The sequence below is a fragment of the Thamnophis sirtalis genome, unplaced genomic scaffold (genome assembly GCF_051295495.1).
Source record: "Thamnophis sirtalis isolate CommonGarterSnake01/CBP01778 unplaced genomic scaffold, rThaSir2_p1.2 scaffold_5, whole genome shotgun sequence".
Lineage (NCBI taxonomy): Eukaryota > Metazoa > Chordata > Lepidosauria > Squamata > Natricidae > Thamnophis > Thamnophis sirtalis.
In genome coordinates this window covers 16,697,805-16,723,272 of record NW_028261385.1, presented here as the reverse complement: position 1 = coordinate 16,723,272, position 25,468 = coordinate 16,697,805, and the positions used below count along the sequence as shown (strand labels likewise).

General features: G+C 39.6%; 1 protein-coding gene across 2 annotated transcripts in view; it reads right to left on the bottom strand.

Annotated features, from left to right (window-relative positions):
• The window catches only part of WDR7 (WD repeat domain 7), a 239,759-nt gene that overhangs the window by 176,014 nt on the left and 38,277 nt on the right, over positions 1-25,468 (bottom strand). Inside the window, exons 15-18 of one of the 2 annotated variants that reach the window (XM_087715346.1) lie at positions 17,662-18,440; positions 15,425-15,513; positions 8,459-8,542; positions 1,410-1,528 (exon numbers count right to left, since the gene is read on the bottom strand). In XM_087715346.1, the coding sequence (XP_087571472.1) occupies positions 1,410-1,528; positions 8,459-8,542; positions 15,425-15,513; positions 17,662-18,440 (1,071 nt within the window). The remainder of the gene's footprint in view (positions 1-1,409; positions 1,529-8,458; positions 8,543-15,424; positions 15,514-17,661; positions 18,441-25,468) is intronic. The other variant, XM_087715347.1, reaches the window with a different exon arrangement.

The window sequence follows — 25,468 nt, the reverse complement described above, 5'->3', positions numbered from 1 at the left end:
AGGATTCCCAAAGATTCCAACAGTTACGCTCCCAAGCCAGTTTCTCTCATAAGTTGAGACAGAGAGACAAATTTCCTACTCCACACAGACCTGGATTTCACCATCACTGTACAACGTCAGCAATAGTTTTTCAATTAAGCTGAGACGCCAACTCAACCCCCTACTGCAAATGTCACAGATTGGCTCCTCATATATTTCTTTTAAAGCTGCACAATCAACATTTTTTCCCCTTTCTTCTTTTTGCCATAACAGCACAGATGTAATGTCAAGGCCAGATAGTCATTGATCAAAAATAGGGGACGCCAACTCCATTTGCCAGCTAGAGAAGTTACTCAGCACTTTCACCCTTAGAAACGGGCCTAAAATAGAATGTCTTTTCCTTTATTAAAACCGCATCTAGAATTTGAAAACAGCCAAATCCTTCTTACAAACGTGAATCTTTTTTTTTTTTATGATTTATCTCTGTCACCATAAGGTATATAAGGTTAATATTTTTAAATATTTCCAAGAAGGGGAGGGGGGGGGATCTGAATTAAAAGCAACATAGAGGAGAATATTTTTAGCTCATGGTTGAAATGAGGGATCCTTGGTGCTCTTCTGAACTCAGTTGCTTTCCTGCAGACATTTCATTACCAAACTAGGTAACGTTATCAGTGCACTGATGATGTCACCTAATTTGGATAATTGAAACATCTGCAAGAAAACAATTAAAACTCCAGAGAGCATCAGTGACCCTTAAACGCAACATTTCATGGATGTACAATTAGTCCAATTTCCTGCACAGTGATATAAAGCGTTCCGTTCTCTACAGACACTCCTCCTGCCATCTTACTTTTAAAATTAAGCATAGTATCGAAAAGTATTAAAAATAAATTTGCAGCAGTTACTGAACTGCTGATGCATGAACGGTAAACTAGCTGCGGCTTAATTCAAATATCGGAAGCTGTGCGTAGTTTATGGAAACAGGATCTTTCAGTTTTGAGTAAAACTTCCATATATTTTGATGGAACAACGGTGACATCCAGTGGCTGGGGGAAAAAATCCACTCTGCCCTCCTGTTTCCTGAAGTCTGTCTTCCCATTTAACCAGAATATACTGTTGTTACACAGGGATATTAACTCTCCATTTTACAAAACTGACCCTCAAATTGAATATGTATATATATACATACATACATACATACATACATACATACATACATACATACATACACACACACACACACACACACACACACACACACACACACACACACACATATATATAAATTCAACCTTTAAACCAGAATTATAGTACACTTTTTTTGGAACAATATATCCAGGGTAAAAATAGTATTCCCTGTTCTGGCCAAGAGATTCATTTTTCCCTAGCTGCCATCTTAAAAAAAATAAAAAATAAAAAATCTGTACCTCCAAGCATCGATCTTGCCATCTACGAGCCAACATTTCAAGGAGAGGTGGTCTAAATTGATCCAGTCCCAACAGTTCAGGGAGCATAACACAATGCATAGCAGCAAGCTGACTCCATCCTGTTAAGACACAGGCAAAAACACAACAATCACAATAGCAGAGGTAGTGGGAAACCGCTATATTTACTAGCAACCATAACAAAATTTGTCTATGCGGAACTTGCAATGGGTAGTCTGAATACAAGAAATACTTTTCAAAATAAATAAGGCTGAAGTTACACTAAGTGAAAAAGCTAAAAGCAATATATCACCATAAGTGAATACATAGTAATCTTTCTAATCATTTTAGGCAATCAGTTAATTGAAGCACATATTAACAATAATGCACTGTTATTCACATTTTTAGGGTATCTTTGCTTCCCTCCTAACCTGATACAAATAATTGCTACTTACCTCAACTGAATTTTAGATAAAAAAAACCTTTCGAAAAGGGAAACTTCCAATTTCACTCAAAAAAAGCAAATTATTCTAATATTCATCTTTCCAAAATTGTACATTTGCAATCTGTTTTTAACCGACTGTTTATCTTATTCTTGAGATAAAGCAGTGCGTGAAGACGATCAGCAGAATACTGCTTTAATTTTTCCATTCTCCTTACCCCATTCCTACTGGAGATCGGGATCAGTAGCCCTGTCAAAATCTAATCTCATATGCCACTGCTATAAAAAGATTGAACCTAGATCCAAAGATGCAGTTCTATCTGAGAAAAGCTTTTGCAGCTCAAAGAGACCATGAATACAAATGTAAAAAAATGAAAACTATAACTGTTACATTCTCTCTCTGTCTCTGTCTCTTTCTCTCTCTCTGTGCCTGTGTGCATATGTGTAGTGTCTGTGTGAGAAAGATCATTTATTGAGAAATAAACAAATATTGTTAAAAAAGACCTTTTTGTTTAGTGGACACTTTGAAGAAGGGTTGACATAGAACTTCATTATAAAAGTATAATCCACCAGTAATTCCGGATTCATTTTAAGCAGCGGTGTCCAACCTTGGCAACTTTTAGACTTCAACTCTCAAAATGCCCCATCTAGCATAGCTGGCTAAGGAATTCTGGAAGTTGAAGTCCAGAGGTCTTAAAGCTGCCAAAGTTGGGCACCCCTGGCATAGGGTATTGGAACAGGGTATCTAAATCTATGAACTGGGTTTGCTGCTTAAAAATAAGAAGATATTGTTTGGCAACAACTATAAATGGGGAGACGGAGAGAACATTCATAACTACCCTTAAGAAAAAAAAATCTGCCTCTGTCTCCCAGCAATTTGCCTCCTTGCAGCCAACAGCAAACAACCTGGTCAGCTTCAGCACAGCCTGATTGAGCACAAGCAGCTGATTGATGATTGGACTGGCCTCCCGGAATACCGCCTATCAGCTGTTCCAGGCTGCGGGGATTGCTGCTGCCACCTATCGCTGCCTCCACGTGCCCCATTTTCGGCTTCTGCGTGCCCCGTCTTTGGCCTCTGCGGGTTTTATTTTCAGTCCAGGCAGTGGGGATCACTGTCGCCGCCTATCCCTGGTGCCTGGAAAGGGCTGAAAATGGGGCATGCAGATGCTGAAAACAAGATGCGCAGAGGCCGAAAATGGGGTGCATGGAGGAGCTGAGAGGTGGCAAAGGCGATGGGTGGTGCCAGCACTAATGGGTGGTGGCGATCCCCACAGCCTATAACAGCTGATAGGAAGTATTCCTGGAGGCAGATCTAACCACCAATCAGCTGCTCGTGCTAAATCAGGCTGTGCTAAAGCAGACCAGGCTGTTTGCTGTTTGCTGCAAGGAGGCAAATTGCTGGGAGGGAGAGGCCGAAGGGTGGGGGATGGTGGTGGGCAGGGCTTCAGCAACATTCACTGTATAAGACACACAGACATTTCCACTCACTTTATTTGGGGGCGGGGGGGAGTGCGTTTTATACTCCGAAACATACAATATTTCTTTTCACTGGTAATTCTCCACTATCTACAGGATCATAAAGTAAATCAATGAGAAAAGAAGAAAAAGAACAATGACAAACTATCCCGAATCTGACTCTGAGGTTGACCAAATAATATGTATTCACAATGAAGTATTGCCATTGTTGAAAATATCAAGATGTCTCAACTGACTAGCACAAGACTGATGCTAAAACAAGAGGTCTTCTTTTCCCATCAAAAAAATCAAGAGTTCAATCAATGAATTACTTTTCCATCTACAGAGGGGACTTGATTACCAAGGCAATACACAAACACAATGACTGCAATCCTATCCTGCACCTGCACAGCTTACCTGCACAGTTATCTGGAAATGAAATATTTTGTATAGGGTTGTATAGGGTGTTGAGGATTAATGTCAGGGACAGAAAGAGATGTGGTTCCATTAGAGGGGAAGATAGAGTTTTATAGATAAATGCCCCCTAATTCTCTTCCTGATACATTCTACCTCTTAGGGAAAGGTAGCTTTCTCATGGTTTTAAATCCCTTTTTCTATGAACCCACAAAGGTAGAACAATTAAAAATCTTTGTAGTTCAAGAATATGCTAGATCACTTCACGTATTCATGTTTTTAGCCCTCAACAATTTGGATAAAACAGGGGTGTCAAACCCGACTTCATTGAGGGCTGAATCAGGGTTGTGTTTAGTTATGTTATGATATGCATAACTAAAAATCAGGAAAGGGAACAAGGGAAGATTATAATTCAATATAAATTTGTGAATTACTATTAGAATTACATAAGTCTGATAAACATAACAAATATGATTATTGGTATTTTATCAGTAGTAAAAGGAGTAACATCAAGAATATGGAGATTGGCGTAAAATGTTATACTGAAATATGGAATAATTAGGGAAAGATTATAATTCAACAAAATATGTGTATTACTACTAAAAGTTTATAAGATTGTTAACTGTGTTAAATATGAAGAGTATTGTTTTATTTGTATAAAAATGTAACTCTGGTTGCACACTGCTCACAAATGATATGTTTGTAGAGAAATAGAAACTAAAAAACTTATTTAAAAAAAGGGGGTTGTGTTTGACTTTGGGGGGATGGGGTGGCTGGGGTCATGATGGGCGTGGCAAGCTTGATGTCATTCATTTTGGGAGTGTCTGTGGTGGCCCGAGCATTCTACCAGCAAAAACATGTTCCCGTTTTCAGCTATGACAGCCTCCTCAGCCCTCTGCCGGAAAAAATGGAGCTCGGGGAGCCCTACATGTGGGCCTCCAGGTCCCGTTTTTGCTGGCAGAAGGTTGTAGGGGGATGTCACGGACGAAAATGGAGCCTAAGAGGCCTCCCGAAATCTGTTTTCACTGGCAGAGGCACCATTGGCCGGTCCTTCGCTGTTTCCAGGGTGGTCCCGTGGGCCAGATCTAAGCACCCTGCAGGCCAAATCCAGCCGCGGGCCTTGAATTTGACCCCGCTGGGCTAAAAGATACTTCCAAATATTTTCTAAGTCACTTTTTCTTGCTCTGTAAAATTTCTTTACACGTTCCTTTATACAAGTCTGAAATATAATAAAAGATAAGAAAACAGTCTTTTCAGTATCTTGAAAAGGGTTGCTGTTGTGGTAAAAACAGAAGGCAGGAATATTAGGCATGTACCTGCCTTGACTCATGTAGATAAAAAAGAAGGTATAAAATAATGATTTATAGCTGGATAAAAATGCCAGTCCCAGTTTAAACATCTGGCTGACTGTGTGATGAGCCATAATAACAAATAAATAAACTAGTTTGTAATATAAATCTATTTATGTATGAGCAGATCAGAGGCAATATGTAATAGAAATTAAACAATACACAAATACCCAAAGTTTAACTGTACACTAGCTATTAAATCTACAAGATAAAGACATATACTGCTACATTCAATGTTTAAATAAACCATTAAAAGTGTAAGTTCAGTGCTGGTTATCATAGACACCAATCCATTATTTTTTAAAAGGAATTGATTTCATAATAAATTTATTGCTGTGCCAATATACAAGAGTCTGGATGTTGTGCTGTCTATTTTTATTCATAATTTTAAAAAACTAAAACTCCAGCAATTCTTCAGTGCAAGAAAAGATAGGATCAGGTTGACAAGGAGTATAAATGCGAAGGCAGATCCAATTTCCCCACTTCAGCTAAGAGAAAGCAGCAGGGGAAGCCAACTTTAGAAGATATCTGAAGGGTGAGTTGAATTGTCTAGTTTCAGTGGCTGGAACTCTGACTGGGTGCCCCATCTGGAGAAGGTCTGGATGGCAAAGCAAGGAAAGAGAGTTCCAAAGGTGCTTTCCTAAAAGGCAACTGGATTTTCTTGGGGTTTTTTTTCCCCTTGAAAATATTTCGCTTCTCATGTAAGAAGCTTCCTCAGTTTGGGACAACCATGACCTGGATGATTTGAGAATCTCCACTGAAGGAGAAGGAAACAGTTACAGACTGAGAAAGAGGGAAGGAAAGAGGGAAGGAAAGAAGGAAGGACAGGGAGGAAGGAGGGAGGAGAGAAGGAAGGACAGGGTGGGAGGGAGTGGGGGAGAAGGAAGGGAGGGAAGGCAGAGAGGGAGGGAGGGATGGAGGACAGGAAGGGAAGAGAGAAGGAAGGACAGGAAGGGAGGGAAGAAAGGAAGGACAGGGAGAAAGGGAAGAGAGGAAGAAGGACAGAGAAAGAGGGAGGGACGGAAGGAGAGAGGGAGGGAGGGAGGGAGGGAGGAAGGAAGGAAGGAAGGAAGGAAGTCAAACAACCTTCTCTCAGCCTTGACCCATGTCATTGTTAAAGGGATCTTGATGCATAACTTGGCGATTTTCTGTTGAAGAGGACAATAAGGTTCCTTTGAGGAGGAACCTAGGAAGAGTTTCTTTGGGACCATCTGAGCCAAGGAGAGACAAGGAATGAGCTGCATCAACCCTGGCTGTGAAAGGACACGGGGTGAGAGAGAGAGAGAGAGAGAGAGAGAGATTGAGAGAGCGCAATTCTGTGATTGTTCTGGAAAAAAACAAACCCTGAAGCTTCTGTCTGAAAAAAAACTTCTGTCTATAGTAGACCATCTGCTCTTCTGATAGCGTATCACTTGGCCAGACTTGGGCTGTTGGGAGTTACAACTGTGCCACATTTGTAGGGCTACAGATTATAGATTGACATCTAATTGCTAACTGAAATGAGCTACTCTTCATGCAGACCTTGTAATTATCTCAATCGGAGACCCCTGGCTTAGAATCAAGACGTTTGAAAGAAGACTCTCTTATCCTAATAAAACTGAGAGATGTTACCCCCACCAAGGATCCCCATTTAACTCTACTGCATGGCAGATTCTGCAATTACTCCGGAGGGAAACTGGATTACTGCTGATTAGAGGAAAGCTTGAATCTAACTGTTAACTTAAATCTAAATCGTTCTTGGCATGACAAGGGCATGGTAAGATATAATTATGGTATTAAGTTGTAAAACCCATCTTTATTGTTTGTTAAAATGGTTATTTTCTGAATAATGTACATAAATAATTGAAAGTCAGTCGATACATTATAAGGCGGTGCATCTCAACCTTATCAATCTTAAGATGTATAGACTTCAACAACCAGAATTCCCCCTAGCAGTATGAATTCTGGGTGTTGAAGTCTACACATCCTAAGTTTGCTAAGGTTGAGACAAGCTGTTATAGGGTTTCATACAGCATCCTGTTTCTTTATTTCAATTTCAATCTTCCAAATCTGTTCTGGGAGGTACTCCTTGAAATCCATTCCACTGGGATTAAGACACAATTGGAAACAATCCACATGCCAACACACACACAAGCACACACACAAACACGCACACACATGCACATGTACAAAGTGTGCGTTTTAGAAATCATTTAAAACCAACACAACACATCTTCTTTTAGAATCCATTTGATTCCATTGATCCTGACAAAGTGAAGTTTTTATTTGTTGGAACACCACACGTTAAATTGTTATTTGATCAGTATATACTGGTTAAATGCAATTCTGAAACAGACTTGGGTTTTTTTTTCTAAAACCATTCATGTATACCTGCTTCTCCTTTTACAATGCCAACCCTAGAAATTTTCTTTAAAAATACTATTTGAATTCAAAAGATTAAAAGCATCATCAATCAGGATATTAACTAAATTGCACTTGTCATCCTCTGACCTCTCACTTCACTACATGAAAGAGAATTAACGAATTTTAAAATGTGTGGGCCTGGGTGCTCTCTGAACTTGGCTGTTTTCTTGCAGATGTTTCATTACCCAAGTAGGCAATGTCATCAGTGCCACAGTTACCTAGTTGGATAATGAAATATCTGCAATAAAACAATCCAGCTCAGAAAGCACCAAAAACCCCACAGTTCAATACTGATCTACAATATTCCCTTCTATTGAAACTTTAAAATCTCTGCAATCTTATACTCTAATACATAACGTTGTCATTTTAAAAAGACATGGTAATGGTTAAGGTAAAGATTCCCCTCGCACAAATGTACTAGTCGTTCCTGACTCTAGGGGGCGGTGCTCATCTGTGTTTCAAAGCCAAAGAGCCAGCACTGTCCGAAGATGTCTCTGTTGTCATGTGGCTGGCATGACTAAACGCAGAAGGCTCACGGAACGCTGTTACCTTCCCACCAAAGGTGGTCCCTATTTTTCTACTTGCATTTTTAACATGCTTTCGAACTGCTAGGTTTGCAGAAGCTGGGACAAGTAACAGGAGCTCACTCCATTATGTGGCACTAGGGATTCGAACCGCCAAACTGCCGACCTTTCTGATCGGCAAGCTCAGCGTATCAGCTACTGAGCCACCGCATCATGATCAGCCTGCCAATGCAGGGAAAATGAATTACTTTTAACAAACTAAATGAAGTATTGGTTATAAATAAAGACTGCTAAGTGAATTAATGTATTAGTTTTAAATAAAAGTTGCTAAGTGACCTTAAATAGTTTGGAAAAATGGATGCATCTCATATAAGAGAGGCATATAACACAACCAGAGAGCAAGTCAGACAAAAGAGAGAGAGAGAGAGAGAAAAGGCAAAGTAGAAAGAACAGTGGTGAGAATACCTTCATTTACTAAGAAACAGGAATGTAAAGGAGGAGCAGGACCAGAATGATCACCTTCAGTACTAGCAGAAACAGCAGGAGCAACTTGAGCAGGAAAAGAAGAAATAAAAGAGGAAAAATGAAGAGAGACATTTCCAGAAATGAAAACAAAATTGGTTAGTATTATTATTAAAGAACAGAGTAAAACCAAAATCTCTATATTCACTGAAACACTTTAAAAGAACCTTTTAAGAAATGCATCCAGGATAGATAAAAAAAATAAGTCAGTTATAAATTAGTTGGTGACTCGGGTGCCCCAGAATGTGATTCGCCAGATCTGAATTCAGAGGTGCCAAGTGCATTTTTGTCCATTGACTGATTGTCAGGCCTCCATCCATCTTTTCTTTTTGGGTCTTTGGCCTGCCACACTTTCTATTATTCTGCTATGCATTTTCTATTGTGGGAAAATGGGAGGGGGGGTTGTAAGAAGTCACATACTATGTAGCCAAAACAAAATTATTTCTAGAAAGCCAAGGTCATCCTTTGCATCTGCACTTCTGCACCACCTGACCGGAATTGGATGGGAGGAACTGCCAGCATGGCAGTGGATGATTGGACCATGTGATAGACTTGTGGGTGTGGGGGCAATATCTTGAACTTTCAACTGGGTGGGGGAAACCGGGAAGCTTTCAGATTCAGGTTTTCCCAGATGTGTCAACATGGCTCTCTTAATAAATTGGAACTTTGAGCAATACTTTGCTTTGGACTCTGATTAAATTTTGGATGCTATTTGGAACCCTGACATTAATCTAAGCTGTGGTTTGTTTAACAATGACTTATTGAGCGAACAATTGTATGGGTTAACCTTAGCCATCCGTTGGGATAGGCACAGGGAAGTCACAATGAGCATTTTGAGAATTCCAACCTGGATATTTTTTTTTGGGGGGGGGAGGTTGCAGAGAACCCTTTTTAAACCCTGTTTTCCAAATATTCAAGGGGTTTGGATTTTTTAAAAAAATCAATACATGCAGAACAAATCCTAAAACAGGCTTAAAACTACCAAACACAGGCAAATGAAGAGAGTAAAGACACTTTGATCTCAAAAAGAAAAAGGAAAAAAAAACCTGTTTCTGTTGATACCTATGCTACCCTGCTTCCCCGAAAATAAGCCCTCCCTAGATAATAAGCCCAATTGGGCTTTCAAGCACATGCGCTAAAATAAGCCCTTCCCCGAAAATAAGCCCTCTCCTAAAATATTTAAACGCATGCGCAGCCGGTCCCCGCTATTTCATGAGAGGAAGGGGGGAACGTGCCCCACGTGCCCAGTATGAACCGGCCATCCACGCAAAACAGCCTTGCAGAGGCCACTCCCGCAAACCCTAGCTACCGCACCCCTTCTCTTAGGGGCGGCCACAAAAAGAGCGGCAGGCCCAGCAACACGAGCGCTGGCAAAAGTGTGCCAGAAACAGAGACAGAACTTCTGACCCTCTCTGGATCAGCTGGTCCACAGGCCGAAGCTAAGTGGCCTCGTGCACCTCAAAAATAATAAGACGTCCCCGAAAATAAGGCCAAGTGTTTAATTCGGGGATCAAAAGAAAATAAGACCCTGTCTTATTTTTGGGGAAACACGGTATGTTTTCTCAAACTCTGAAAAAAACAACCCTTTCTGGTGCTTCCTTAACTATCCCCCCCAAAATGTAACCTCTATGATAAATATAAATGATACATCAGACTGGAAAGTTCAAACAACACCCTCAGCCATCCAAAGCACATTATGGCTTCGTTTGCAATGGGGGAACCCATGGCATATTGACAGAAAATACATCTCAGTATGACCAGTGTGTGTCCTTCATACAGAATTATTATTTTAACAAACCAGATGTAAGTAGTGAATTCATATTATGACCCCTTCAAAAAACAGCCTAGCCTTGGCTTTTCAGAATTGGCTGGAGAGCGAGGCAAACTCAAAGTTCTGAAAACGAATCTCTTCAGGCAATCCCCGTCTTTAAAAATCGATGATTTAAAAAATAGCCTTTGCTGAATTAAAACTTCTTTCATGTTATGGTGGGCAATTTTGTGACTCATGGAGGGGTTCTTAGATTTTTTTTTAAAAAACGAGGAGGCAGTCCAAAGGCAGCCATAAACTTTATGGCTTCCCTAATGCTTCATGAATCAAATTATCATATAAAAGGGCAGGCAGACCTTATGGCACACACCATTCTACAACCGGAGGTCAATGTTAAGATTTAGAGGTCACTCGCTGACACTTCCTTCTTGCACAGAATTAGCATATGTCATGCACAAGCATCTTCAAATTAATCCCTCTCCTTTATTCCATTGCAGGGTGACAATAGGCCCAGGCTCCAGAACAGATTACGTATTGTTTCCTGTATTGTATGTTTGGTTTTCATGCAGTGAACTACTTTTGTTACTCTAAGACATCTGCATCAAAATTACTAGCTTGTATGATTTCCACACAAATGCATGACGGTGGCATGCGCAAACCGGCTTGATGCACTTCATGTAAGGGGGGGGGAGTGGGGAGTGGGGGGGGGAGAAAGCTCACTAGAGCTGATAAAGGATTCAGACTGATAAATGCAAAGATCTTCCCCAAATATGTAGGTGAATTCCAGACTGAAAGTTTACTGTGCGATATTGAGGTTTGGGCTCCTTTTATGATCCGGGAAGGGGGGGGGGGGGGGGAGACCAGCCTCTCTGGCTGTCACTGTTTATACCAATCAATGCAACTGAAAACAACAACAGCTGGCTTTGTGTATAGCAGGGCAGCAGCATTGGACTCTCCGGCAACCTGAAAATAATCACTGCATGAATCGATTACATGCAGGCTCTGTTTGCCGTGACTTAAATATGCTACAAGTAACCAAGTTAAAGCCAGCAAAATTCTGTGTGTTTTGTGTGTGTGTGTGTGTGTGTGTGTGTGTGTGTGTGTGTGTGTGTTGTCACAAATGCAGTACCAAGTAATAGAGAGCTGATTAAGAAACACCTAAGTTGAACAAGTCATCTGGGACACAATTTCTTGTTTAGAGAAATATATGCAGTGCTATTTTCTTACTATTTTTTTTTACCAAAAATAGTATTAATTTCTTTGATATTTACTATTAGATTGGAGAATTAACTAGAAGCTTAATAAGTGAATTCCCAATAAGTGAGGTTAGAGATTATATATCTGTATCTATCTATCTATCTATCTATCTATCTATCTATCTATCTATCTATCTATCTATCTATCATCTATCTATCTATCTATCCATCCATCCATCCATCCATCCATCATCTATCCATCTATCCATCCATCCATTCATCCCACTCTAATCTAGATAGATAGATAGATAGATAGATAGATAGATAGATAGATAGATAGATAGATAGATAGATAGAAAGAAAGAAAGATAGATAGATAGATAGATAGATAGATAGATAGATAGATAGATAGATAGATAGATAGATAGATAGATAGATAGATAGATAGATAGATAGATAGATAGATAGATAGATAGATAAAAACACCACTCTAATCGCTTCATTTAATTGTGGGCAATTTCACAAAAAAAAGCTACCGAAATTACGTGTCTGTTTTTCAGGGACTTGCATCACATCACCACGCAGTTATCAAAATATTTACTTTACACTGAATTCTTCTATCCACTAAAAGCAAAATAAGAAAAATAAAGCTTTCAATTGATCCAGCTTTTAAACTGACTGTAGGATAAAACTATTTCAGAAGGCTTTAATATATCTCGGGAAGTTGGAAAAAAGGAAATAGAAAATCACAGATCCCTAGTTTGCTTCTCTTGTACTGTTCAGCATTTCAAATTGAGGAAGCATAATGAAAAAAGGTAAAAAAAGTGCCAGCAGACGTACCTCTGTCTAGAACACATGCTATTATACAGATAGAATGACAAACTTTTTATTAACTAGTTGCATGTGTAATTTATCCACTTCCCTGGCACGCAAACACAATTGCCTATGAGTAAAGGGCAGTTGGATTCCAAATTTTAACAAATACAGGTAAAGTTGCTGGTTTTTCTATTTATTAATTTGTTCGATAAATGTATTTGCCACCTGTCTCACCATGAGGATACTCTAGGCAACTTACAACAATAAAAATGAAGAAATGAAAAGACATGTAAACATAACCGCAAAGTAATGGTAACTGATTTTTTAACTTTAAAAAGTTAAAAAATGGGGGGGGGGGAAGCAAAATTAGTTGCACACATATATTTTTTTCTTCACATGGCACAGGATGTAAACCTTTTATAATGGCTCAGTTGTGAAACTGATCATCATTCCTTGTATACGAATGATGAACAAACACAATCACTTGTACTTTACTTACTTTACTTGCACCTGTACCAAGAGCTTCCATAAACAAATTATTTGTGTGTCCAATCACACTTGGCCAAAAAAGGAATTATTCTATTCTATTCCATTTCATTCCATTCCATTCCATATTTCTGTTCTGTTCTGCTCTGCTCTATTCTATTCTATTCATTCTAGTTTGGTCTATTCATTTTATTTTACTCTACTCTACTCTATTCTTTTGTATGTTTGTTGGGGAAAACAAGAGAAATAAAACTGAAAGTCATGAGACCAAAAAACAAAAAAACAAAAAACCTCTAGCTATAGATCTGCTTAGTGAAGACTGAACAGGAGCTAGAAACACAGCAGCAATGGTTATGAAGACATCTATGGTAGGCCATGCCACTACTCATGGATCCCCCAAATAATAAACAACAACCATAGAGCAAAAGAATAAATATTGCAAGATGTTTAATCATGCACGATCTTGCCAAGAAAGTCAAAACTGCAAAACACTTAACATAATATCAAAGGCATGAGACTGCTAAAATCATGTGAGATTCCATGATATTTTGGGATGGTAGTGATGGAGAAATTATAAAAAACTGTAGATGGGGATGTACTTGGCCCATTGCAGCTGCTTACATGATGGTGCTATAGACTAAACTCTTAACAATTCCTGACATTTAACTGGCATTATTATAACACATACTATTATAATACAATAGCAGAGTTGGAAGGGACCTTGGAGGTCTTCTAGTCCAACCCCCTGCCTAGGCAGGAAACCCTATACCGTTTCAGACAAATGGCTATCCAACATCTTCTTAAAGACTTCCAGTGTTGGGGCATTCACAACTTCTGGAGGGAAGCTGTTTCACTGATTAATTGTTCTAACTGTCATTATATAATGTATAATATAACAAGTAGTGGTATGGCATATTTTTAAAAAAAAAATCAATGAGAGAGGTTTTATAAAAAATAGCGAGCTAACTTTTTTTGCTCAATAAATTAATCAACTTTCATTTCATTTTTGGAGAAGTGCATACAATATCAGAAAACAGCTACTTTTCTGTCCATCTAGAGGAGCAGTTGAGTAGGTGACCACAGATCAACAAAACCTTTTAGCTGATGTTTCTGTTTGCAGAAATTTGAGTCGGTGAAACATCAAACTGTCCTAAAGGTTTTCTTTATTATTAACTTGGTCTTTAACTGGTTTAGAACTTTCTGTAATTAAGGATATTGTATTATTATGTCCTTACTGGTTAGGTTTATGTATTGTTTAGCATTGCTTTTTTTGGATTTTTTTAAAATGGATTTAATTTTGCTGAGGACTGCATTTGCAACATTTACTATAAATTATAAATCATTTGCATGCAGGCAAATAAATATTTAAGCTTCATTTTCTGCAAACGCTGTAAAATCCTTCACTTTTTTAACTACTTTAAAAAATGAGGGCAGGACAACTTACAGCTTACAGGTGCTAAAACACTATGAACACTAGTTCATATACATCATCAATAATAGAAAAGGTGAAAGGGAAGAGAACATTTTTAACCGAATACCACCCCACCCCACCCACCCCCGCATAAGGTTACTACTGGATTAAAAGGAGCTGTAAGTACTTCAATAAACATAAAAAATGGAATAAAAATCTGACCAAGGCAGTTGCTATTTTCCAAGATGGGTCAAATGTCAATTGAATTGCAATCTATAAGAAATTAAGCTGTCACCTGCCAGTTTCACCCCAAAACAAGCCGATCCTGAATCCACTTGTAAAATGCAACAGAAAATATTTCCAAATTCATAGTTCCTATTAAGCATTGAAAGAGAATGATGGGTAAATGCAACATAAAGTTGGATAGGAAGTAAAATTCCTAAGAGTGATAGCTTTATATATATATATATATATATATATATATATATATATGTGTTTTTATTTGTGCTGATAAATAAATAAAGGAAGACTAGTATAGATCTATTTCAAGCTATTTAGCTCTCATCAGCTAGCCATATCCTTACTGGGATTCGAACCTGTGCTCTGTTGCCTCCCAGGCAGGGAGTTAACCATTTGAGCTACAGAGAACGACTCCTTTTATCAGCCAGCCAGGGTGGGAGGTATATACTTAAAGTCACAACCCCTGGTATGCCCAAGTGTGGGAGGAAGGTCACACTTCCACTCTCTGTCATTAGGCTCATCACAAGAGTCCATCCAGACAGAAACCCAATATTTTTACTGTTGCCTTTGTTATATTTGTGTTATATATATATATATATATATATATATATATATATATATATATATATATATATATATATATATATATATATATATATATATATATATATATATTGCATTTTGCATATTGCAATATATGGATTTGTATTTGTATATTGCACATACAAAGTACATTGTATATTGTATATTGCACATACAAAGAAGACTTCACTTTCATAGATATTAGTAATTTCTTACCATTATCAAAGATTTTGACTCAAGTCTCATTACCAAAAACAATGTATTTTCCATTTCAGGTTTTGTAAAAGCGATCTAAACTCTAACTCACATTCAATAAATTGCTTATATTTTAGAGCTGAAAAAAATGATGCAAACAAGTTTTGACTACAATGTAGTTGTTCACAAATTCTCAAAAGCCTGATATTCATTACCTTGTTTAATCAGTCCTTGGGCTGTTGGACTAGCAAGTGGAGTAGAAGTCTTCACTCTTCCAAGGTCAGGAGTCCCTGGTCTAGGTGGCCTACAAATAAAACACTTGTGAATTTATAACTAAGCCCATAAAGGAGATGGTTTATACTTTCATATTTGAGCCTGGTGTCTTAAGAAAACATATTAGAAAGTCCCACCTTATCTATATCGATCTGCAGTACTGTTTCCCCCCCAATCTTCTTTCTAGCCCATTTGTTTTCTCAAAATCTTCATCATTTTCTAGAAAATATTTACCCTCTTCCAGAATTTCTTTTGCTTTTCTTTATGGGACAGGCAGATGAAGACTTTTGCCATGGTTCTTATGAAGTCTCTCTTTAATGACCGTTTAACATTGCAGTGGCTTTGTGGGTGCATGGGATTTCCAGCTGTGGGACTTTTAACATCTTTAGTTCTCAATGGGGTTGTACTACCCCAGACAGACCCAGTGCACAATCTGTGGGTTCTCCTAGATTCATGATTCCTGCTCAATGAGCAGGTGGCAACTGTGGCTAGGAGAGCATTGGTATAACTACGTGCTGTTTGCCAATTGCACCCCTTCCTAGATTGGGATTTCCTGTCACTCAAGAGCTGGTCATCTCACACATGGACAACTGCAATGTGCTCTACATCTGGCTACCCTTGAAGAATATCCAGAAGCTTCAGCTGGTGCAAAATAGCAATAGCACTTAAGACTTATATACTACTTTACAGTGCTTTTACAGCCCTCTCTAAGCGGTTTACAGAGTCAGCCTGAGTTTTTATTGCCCCCAACTATCTGGGTCCTCCTTTTACCAACCTCAGAAGGATGGAAGGCTGAGTCAACCTTTCAGCCGGGTGAGATTCAAATTTCAGCCTGCAGTACTGCGTTCTAACCACCGCACCACCACGGCTCTTTGGCGCAGCCAAAATGCAGCAGCATGGGCAGTTCTTGGTGGCCCGCTTTACACCACTGTTCCTGCCTGCTGCACTGACTTTGCTCCTGGATTCAATTCAAGGTGTTTTCAAGGGTGTTATAACTGAACCAGCTTGTCCTGATGGGATTAGCCCACCCCACCCTCAATGGCAAAAGGGACATACTCCGGACTCTGTCGGTCAAGGGATTTTGCCTGTTAGGCAGGGCCAAGAAGAGCTGGTGGAAGCAGAACAAGTCCCAGAAAGCAGCAGCTCTGAGAGCAGGACAAAGCACTACAAAGGACACCTGAGAGGAGCAAGCAAATGACTTTGAACAGGATTGGCTGGGAAGAGCAGGATGAAATTGTGTGAATAAGGTCAAAGATAGAATATAGTGCAAGACAGGGCATACGAGGTAAGACAACAGCATAATATAAAATATATATAGGGTAAGATAAGAAATGAGTTAACAAATATGACACAAAATAAATAAGATTTACCTGAACAAGAGAGTATTGGACTTCTGAATTTACCATTATTTTGGGTAAAGCATTTTGTAATGAACGCCCCTCCCCCCCCCCTTGCCCAAGTTTGGTATCACTTAAATCCAAACCTTAATTGCTTTATTCTGCATTCATAATTTAGTTTCGATTCAACAAATAATTTGACAAATTAAATGCAACTTATTGTATGTATTTGTATTTGCCGGATTATAATGTCCGGCAAATACAAACAGCAATAGGACTTATATACCGCTTTACAGTGCTTTACAGCCCTCTCGAAGTAGTTTTACAGAGTTAGTATGTTGCCCCCAACAATCTGGGTCCTCGTTTTACCGACCTCAGAAGGATGGAAGTCTCAGTCAATCGTGAGACTCTAACTGCAGGCAGTCGGCAGTCAGCAGAAGTAGCCTGCAGTACTGCATTCTAACCACTGCGCCACCACAGCTCATACACACACACATACACACACACACACAATGTAACCTCTATTTAATGGACAGACCGAAGAGAGGGAGGCGTCCATTACTCCTGGTTGTTCAATCAGACACCTCGACACCCACAGCAATACCATTACACAAATGATGCCACCATTACATTGCTATACAAACAAAGGGCATGACAATACTGGCATTATTTATACACCCATTCACACAGAGGATGGGGATTTGAACCGTTGCGTCACGGACTGCTAAATCAAGTTTGCAGTGTAGTATGGAATTCTGGTCCAATAAATACCAAATACCAAAATTCTGGAAGGGAAAGAAAACAAGAGATGAACAACTAGTAAAGGAAGTTGATAAAGGTACCTGGCTGGACCCTTTTTCATATGCTCTCCAATAAAAGTTGCATTGGTCATGCTCATCAAGGTGTTTGCCAGGGAGATGATGGAAAGGAGGTGCTGGGTTGTTACTGCACGTGAAATGCCGTACGTCCCCCTGATGTGTCGCTCTGTCAGAGGGTCAGGCTTTACTATGTCTTTGCTAACACTAGAGAGTCCCTGGTCTACAGGCTTATGATACCCTGGGAGCATCAAAGACATGTGGCCGCCTCTTGAAAGCAAGCCAAAAGAGACAGAACGGTGAGGCCGCAACATCCCTAGGCGCTCACTGCAAAGTTCATCTAGAACAGTGTTCAAGCCCCAAGCGTGAAGACACGACATAAACAGCTTGGCTGTGTCCATGGTTAGGTTATATTCTAGGAGAGTTAACGGCTTTGATTTGCTAGACCGGTATTCGGGATCCCCGTCCTCTCTTCGTCTGGCTTCCTCGTCTTCATCGTCTTCGTCGAAAAGACGTTCTTTTATGTTTTCTTTGATTGTTTCTTTGACGGTTTCTTTGACCTGCTGAAGCAGGACTGCGGCTCGTTTGCCAGCAAGGAAGGGACTCCCTTTGTCAGAGCTGCCAGATGCTTTCTGTAAATTCTCAGGGGAAATAAGGGCTGTGTTAGGCCTGGAGGCTTCCTCAGTTAGTAACTGAATAATCAGAGCTTCCACATCAAAGAAGAGAATATGGACATCTGGGTCTGTTAAGTTAGTCTTCAGGGCTTGAACCATCAGAGAGTTGTGTGAATATTTTGGCAAGTTTCCCTTTAACAAAACACAGAATACAATTATCTCTGGAATGTTTTTCTGTTTATGGGTTTGCACATTGTACAGTGTAAATATCTTGGACAGTAACACCCAATACAGTTGCCATCCGCTAAATAAATAAATAACCCAATACAGTTGTAATGTTTGAAAACCACGAAATTAATAGTATGAGTCTATTTTAAACATAGGAAACACTAAGTGCTCGATACTGAGAATATTTAGAAACAGTATATATGAACTTTTTAAAATGAATCTTGAATATTACTTTCTTTATGTGTATGTATGTATGTGAATATATATATATATATATATATATATATATATATATATATATATATATATATATATATATATATATATATATATATGTTGTGTTTGTGCTGATAAATAAATAAAATAAAAATCTAATATATATATATATATATATATATATATATATATAGTGTTATATTTGTGCTGATAAATAAATAAATATATGTGTGTGTGTGTGTATACATTTTGTATGTATGTGTATATATATATATATAGCAATAGCAATAGCAGTAGACTTATATACCGCTTCATAGGCCTTTCAGGCCTCTCTAAGCAGTTTACAGAGAGTCAGCATATTGCCCCCAACAATCTGGGTCCTCATTTTACCCACCTCGGAAGGATGGAAGGCTGAGTCAACCCTGAGCCGGTGAGATTTGAACCGCTGACCTGCTGATCTAGCAGTAGCCTGCAGTGCTGCATTTAACCACTGCGCCACCTTGGCTATATATATATATATATATATATATATATATATATATATATATATATATATATATATATATATATATATATATATATATATATATACTGTATATATGTATGTATGTGTGTGTACATGTGTATGAACACACACACACACACACACAGTATATACAGTGTGTGTGTGTGTGTATGTGTATGTATGTATGTATGTATGTATGTATGTATGTGTGTGTATATATATATATATATATATATATATATATATATATATATATATATATATATATATATATATATATATATATATATATATATATATGAATAAATAAATAAATAAATAAATAAATAAATAAATAAATAAATAAATAAATAAATAAATAAATAAATACATGGTCTTGTTGTATTGGGGTCTTTTCCCATGGTGTGTCCTAGGGAGCCATTGGTTTTTTTGTAGATTAGGATGTCCAGAAAGGGAAATCTACACAAAACCCAATGGCTCTCTAGGACACACCATCTACCGGAAAAAAACCACACACCAACTGCTACTTAAATGCACAAACCCCATCACTACCCTGCACAGATTGATTCTGTAGCCAAGACCCTCATCTCCAGAACCAAACGCCTAGTCAACAAAGAGCCACTGAAAACTGAAGTACACACTCTCACAAATGTATTAATCTCCAACGGACTCCAAAGAAAAAACAATAATCAACGTAATCCAAAGGAAGACACCTCCCAAAAACCGAGACACAGAACAGGACAATGGCATCGCCCTCCTCCCTTACATCAAAGGCACCCCAGATAAAATCAGCAAAATTCTCCACAAACACAATATCAAGACAGAATTCAACACTGACCAAAAAATACCCAACATCTTAAGAAACCCCAAAGACAAAATCCAGCTAGAAAACCAAGGAGTCTACGAAATACCATGCAAAATCTGCCCTGCAACATACATAGGACAAACAAACAGGATAATATATGCACACATCGCAGAACAGAAGAATGCAGTAAGAAAAAAAGAAAAAAAACTCCTCCCTTTTCCAGCACCTTAAAGTTACAGGACATGAAATTAATTTTGAAGGAACCAGGTTAATCTCCAAAACAGAACACTTCAACTAGAGAATAATTATGGAAGCTATCAAAATAGAGAAACACCCCCACAACATGAATAAACATGACGATACCTCCCACCTACCAAATATCTGGAAACCAGCTCTAGTCAACAAATGAGCCCCACCCACCACCCAGGCCATTACAACACGAAACAACAATGGACACACAGCCAGCACCAATCAGCACCAATCTACCAATCATGACACAACTACACAACCAATCATTCCACTTACTGAAACAAAGCCAGCACTCCTCACACACCCCCACCAAGATTTATAGAAAGACGGCAGCTCCGACCACGCTTTAAGCCCAAAACCCAGCCTGAAGATGGTGAGTGATATATGAGTCTGTGTGTGTGTGTGTGTGTGTGTGTGTGTGTGTGTGTGTGTGTACATATACAGTTGTTAGCTTTTAAATAAATATTATACTGAGCTCAATAAACTTGGTTGTTTGCTTGCTGATGTCTCATTAAGGCTAGATAACATCATCAGTGCTGGTGAGTGTGGGGTTTGCTGCCCTAAGTGCATGCGGTATTTTGCCCTACCAATGTTGTTAGGTGTGTGTGTTCTACTCCTGCCTTAAGTGCAAAGCTAGTTGGGTGACTTTGGACTACTCATTCTTTCTCAGCCCTAAAAAAGAAGCGAGGACAAACCATTTCTAAACTCTTGCAACGAAAAGGGCAGGGAATTATCAGGAGTTAGAAAAAAAAAAGGGGGGGGGAGGAATCACATAACTGAAAGATCAGGTGTCCCAAAGGTGCTTTTTCAAAAGTCAGCTGGACTTTCTTTGTTTTGTTTTATTTTCTTAAAGACCTTTCACTTCTCATCCAAGAAGGTTCTTCGGTTCTGGCTGAATGATGGACAACAGAAGGATTTACATTGGAATATAAATATAAATCCTTCCATTCTCTGCTATTCAGGCAGAACTGAAGGAGTTTCTTGGATGAAAAACAAAACGTCTTCAAGCCAAAAAAAAAAAATCCAAGAAAGTCCAGCTGCATTTTGAAAAAGCATTTTGAGACAACCGTGATTTGGATGACTATCAGTTTCTGTCGAAAGATCAGATTTCTTTTCCCCAAAATAACCACCTAAGAATTGGGCCGGGGTTGGGTATCTTACATTCTGTGAGAATAAAAACACTACTGAAAGCTAGAACGTATAATAACTTAGTACTTCCTAGGCATCCTTTAAAAATTAGCACCAATGGTCAGGACAAGTAGGCTCATCCGTGTAACTCCCTACTCATTTTTATATCACTCATTTCTAGCCAACTAACACAAAGTGGCTCTTGAAAACACCTTTTTACCAGCTCAATTATTCTCCTGGCTCCAATGTCTGGGGAAATAAAGTCTTCAAGGCTTTCCAAAAGATAAAACATGTTGAGAGTAACAGCCAGCCAAAGCTAGGTGGTAAGGTGCTCATGTTCTGACCTAGGCTTCCTGAGAAAGCATAAATCACCATCTTAGTCCCTCAAACCCTCTTTTACTTCTACGGCTGTAAATTAAGGTCATTCACAGTCTGCAAGGCTTTACAAACAGTCTGTGAAGGTTCCGACAGATGTCTGCTCGAGTTGCCACAGTCTTTCAGGGGAATGTTGATAAACACCCACCTTATCTCCCCGGGAATGCTGCCAGAGACCTAACTGCCAAATGCAGAGCAAGGCCAAACTTAGCACAGCGTCAAACAAAACTTTTCAAAGCTTGAACCAACAAGAAGAACTAATTGCTTCCTGCAAAAGCTCACATCCCATTCGCTCCTCTTTTATGGGAGGGGCCAATCGTCTCCAGGCCTTACTCCCAAGTTGACCCTGTTTTCTTAATTGCTCTTGCCTTCTGGCAGCTCTGTGCACGGGCACACTGGAAACAGGCTTCTGTTGTTCTTCTGCCTCACTGATGTCAGACTCTGGAGTCTCCAAAGCAGGGGTGAAATTCAGCAGGTTCTGGTAGCAGAAATGTTGAGTAGTTCGGAGAACCGGAAAATACCTCTGGCTGGCCCCAGAGTGGGGTGGGAGTGGAAATTTTGCAGTATCCTTCCCCTGCCATGGCCACCAATCCATGCCCACAGAACCGGTAGTAAAAAAAAATTGTATTTCACCACTGCTCCAGAGGCAGCAAATAACTACCAGATGGCCTTGGTCCCCTCTCTGCCTCCAATGCAGAGCCTTCATCCAAGCACTCCCCAGATTCCAGGACTGGCCCATGTTCCTCCCCAACCTCCTCACTGTCTGAATCTGCTGCCAGCTCTGCTGGGCGCTGGTGGGCCACAACAATTCACAGGAAGGGCACTCTTCTTGGATCCTGCCAGATGACAATTCTGATTGAAAGGACTTGGAAGATGCCCTTCATAACCAAATTAATCAGGAGAGTGAAAACAATAGGAATAAGGCTGTTCCTTGTGCTATCCAGAACTTTTAAAATTTTAACCGGAAATTTGAATCGCACCTGAGAGCAAGTAACATGGGCATAATACTACACATCCTAAGGGTGCTTTTTCTTTCCTCAAGAGGCAACTGGGCTTTCTGGTTTTTCTTTGAAGACGTTCCACTTCTCATCCAAGAAGCTTCTTCAGCTCTCACTGCATGGTTGGTGGGGGGAATGGAAGGATTTATACTCCTTGCAGACAGCTGCTTATTTGCATTCTTTGAGAGTCGTTGAGGCCACCTGTGTCTTCAGATGTAAATCTGTCTGCAAGGAACAGAAATCCTTCCATTCCCCACCATCCAGTCAGAGCTGGAAAACTTCTTGGATGAGAAGCGAAATGTCTTCAAAGAAAAAACAAGGAAGTCCAGTTGTCTCTTGAAAAAGCACCTTTCGGGCAACCATGTCCTGGATGCCTGAGAATCTCCATAGACAATACTACGCATCCATACTGGTCCATATCACTGCATTTTGGAGTACTGAAATTCCAGATGTTCTTCAGAGGCAAGTATCACGCAGAGAGCACTGCAGTAATCCACTGGGGATGGGATTGAACCATGAACAGCTCTGTGTAATGTCTTCTGATGCAAGAAGTGACACAATTGATACAACAACCTCCAATCAGTGTGTCCCCCACCCCACACACTATTCTTCTCTCAGGAGTCGTGCCCCCATTCTGTCTGGAATACTACAACCCCATCCAGCGTTAAGGATGGGGGGGGGGGGAAATTATCAGATCCAGGATGACCTAATACTCAAAGCTAGTCCATCTGGCTGGGGTTGAGTTGAAGCCTGTTCATTCCTATCCAGCTTACCACAAAGAAAGAAAGAAAATTAAAACTGAAAGCCATGAATCGTACATAGGATTTTACTTCCTTAATGGTGATTTACACAAGTAATTTCTTAAGCATCTATATAATATTAAAATATTGCAATCCAGGTGAATACGGCTTCCTTTTAGTATTTTTACTAAAGGTAGAAAGGTATAAGAAGTTGATTTTTTTGGCTTTATTCTGACATTTCAGGTTTTGTTTTGTTTTTAGTTTTAAGCTTATGGGGGAAATGATCCGAAGATGTATAATAGAAAAATAGTAATGTTAGAGCTTACTAGCAATCCTGTTTCCCAGGTTTACACATGTGGGCTTCATCGATTTTAAACCTGGCTAAAATCTATATAGCCAGGTGTGTGGAGGGGTTGCAAATAAAAAAAAATCTATATAAAAATGTCTAAAATCTCTAGAACTATGAATCTAACAAAAAGTAGATCTCTAATGCCCTCTACTGTCCTGCTGTTAAAAAGCAAAGCAACTTTGTTCTGAAGAACACCGAACTCCTATCGTAATTATGGTCTGATATCTGATCATCTCGGTTCCTAAAGCCTTCTGTCAACCTAATAATCAAAACATCATCATATTATGCTATGTAAATCTGAAATACTTGTTCATTGAAAATTATATAATGGGGAACTGTGGATTCCTTGATAATTACCGTATTTTTCGGAGTATGAGACACACCAGAGTATAAGATGCACCAAGATTTTGAAGAGGTACATTAAAAAAAAAAAAGTGTTTGCACTCTGCAGGCCTCCCAAACCCCCTGCATGCCTTGTTTTTTGTGAAAAACAGGGCATGCAGAGTTTGAGAGGCCTGCAAATGCTCCTAGGGGCTGGGAGGGGTGGCAAAAATGAACAAAAAAATGGCCCTTTTTTCACTCGTTTTTGTTCTTCCCAGCTCCCAAGAGCACTTTGCAGGCCTCCCAAACCCTCTGCACGTCCATTTTTATGAAGGGAGTGGGGTTTCAGGAGGCCAAAAATGCTGTATTCAGTGTATAAGACACACCCAGATTTTCACCCTCTTTTGGTGGAGGGGAGGTGCGTCTTACTGAGCCGAGGTGGCGCAGTGGTTAGGGTGCAGTACTGCAGACCACTTCAGCTGACTGTTATCTACAGTTCAGCGGTTCTAATCTCACCGGCTCAAGGTTGACTCAGCCTTCCATCCTTCCAAGGTGGGTGAAATGAGGACCCAGACTGTGGGGGCAATGTGCTGACTCTGTAAACCACTTAGAGAGGGCTGAAAGCCCTATGAAGCGGTATATAAATCTAACTACTATTGCTATTGCTTACACTCCGAAAAATACGGTATGTCATAGCTCAACTACAGCCATGTGGTCCATGTAGAGCTGACCTTCAACACCTCTCAGAAGTTTCAACTGGTCCCGAATGCAACAGTGTGGGCAATGATGGGGGTGTTTTTTTTAATCCATGCGACATCTCTGTTCCACAAGGTGTATGCTTCCAGATGTGATTCAAGGCTAATATGAACTGACAGGGTTGGTATGCTTGAGGCCCCTTTAATTAAACAGAGCCATATTTGGAGATTCAGGAGAGGCAGCTTCTGTTTTAGTGCCCATCTTCTGAAATGAAGATTCGCCACTGCAATCTGGGTGATTTTCACCCTGGTAATGCTCTGGAAGACCTGTCAAACTTGAAACTGGCCTAACCGTGGCCATTTTCTTTTTGTAGCTTTCCTCTAAGGAGATTTCTCTTCGCATTGCTTCAGGGCTGACACAGCCTGGAGCTAAGGGGCCAGGGAGGGGTGTGTGTAGAGATACCTGGGGTGTTGTGTAGCCTAAATAAAATTCTTTCCCCTGGGAATCAAGGACGTTCGTGCAGGTGTTCGAAAGGTGGAGATAGAGGTCACCTGGCAACTAGACTACTACATGTTGATTGGACCATGTGGCTCTGGGGGGAAGTGACAAA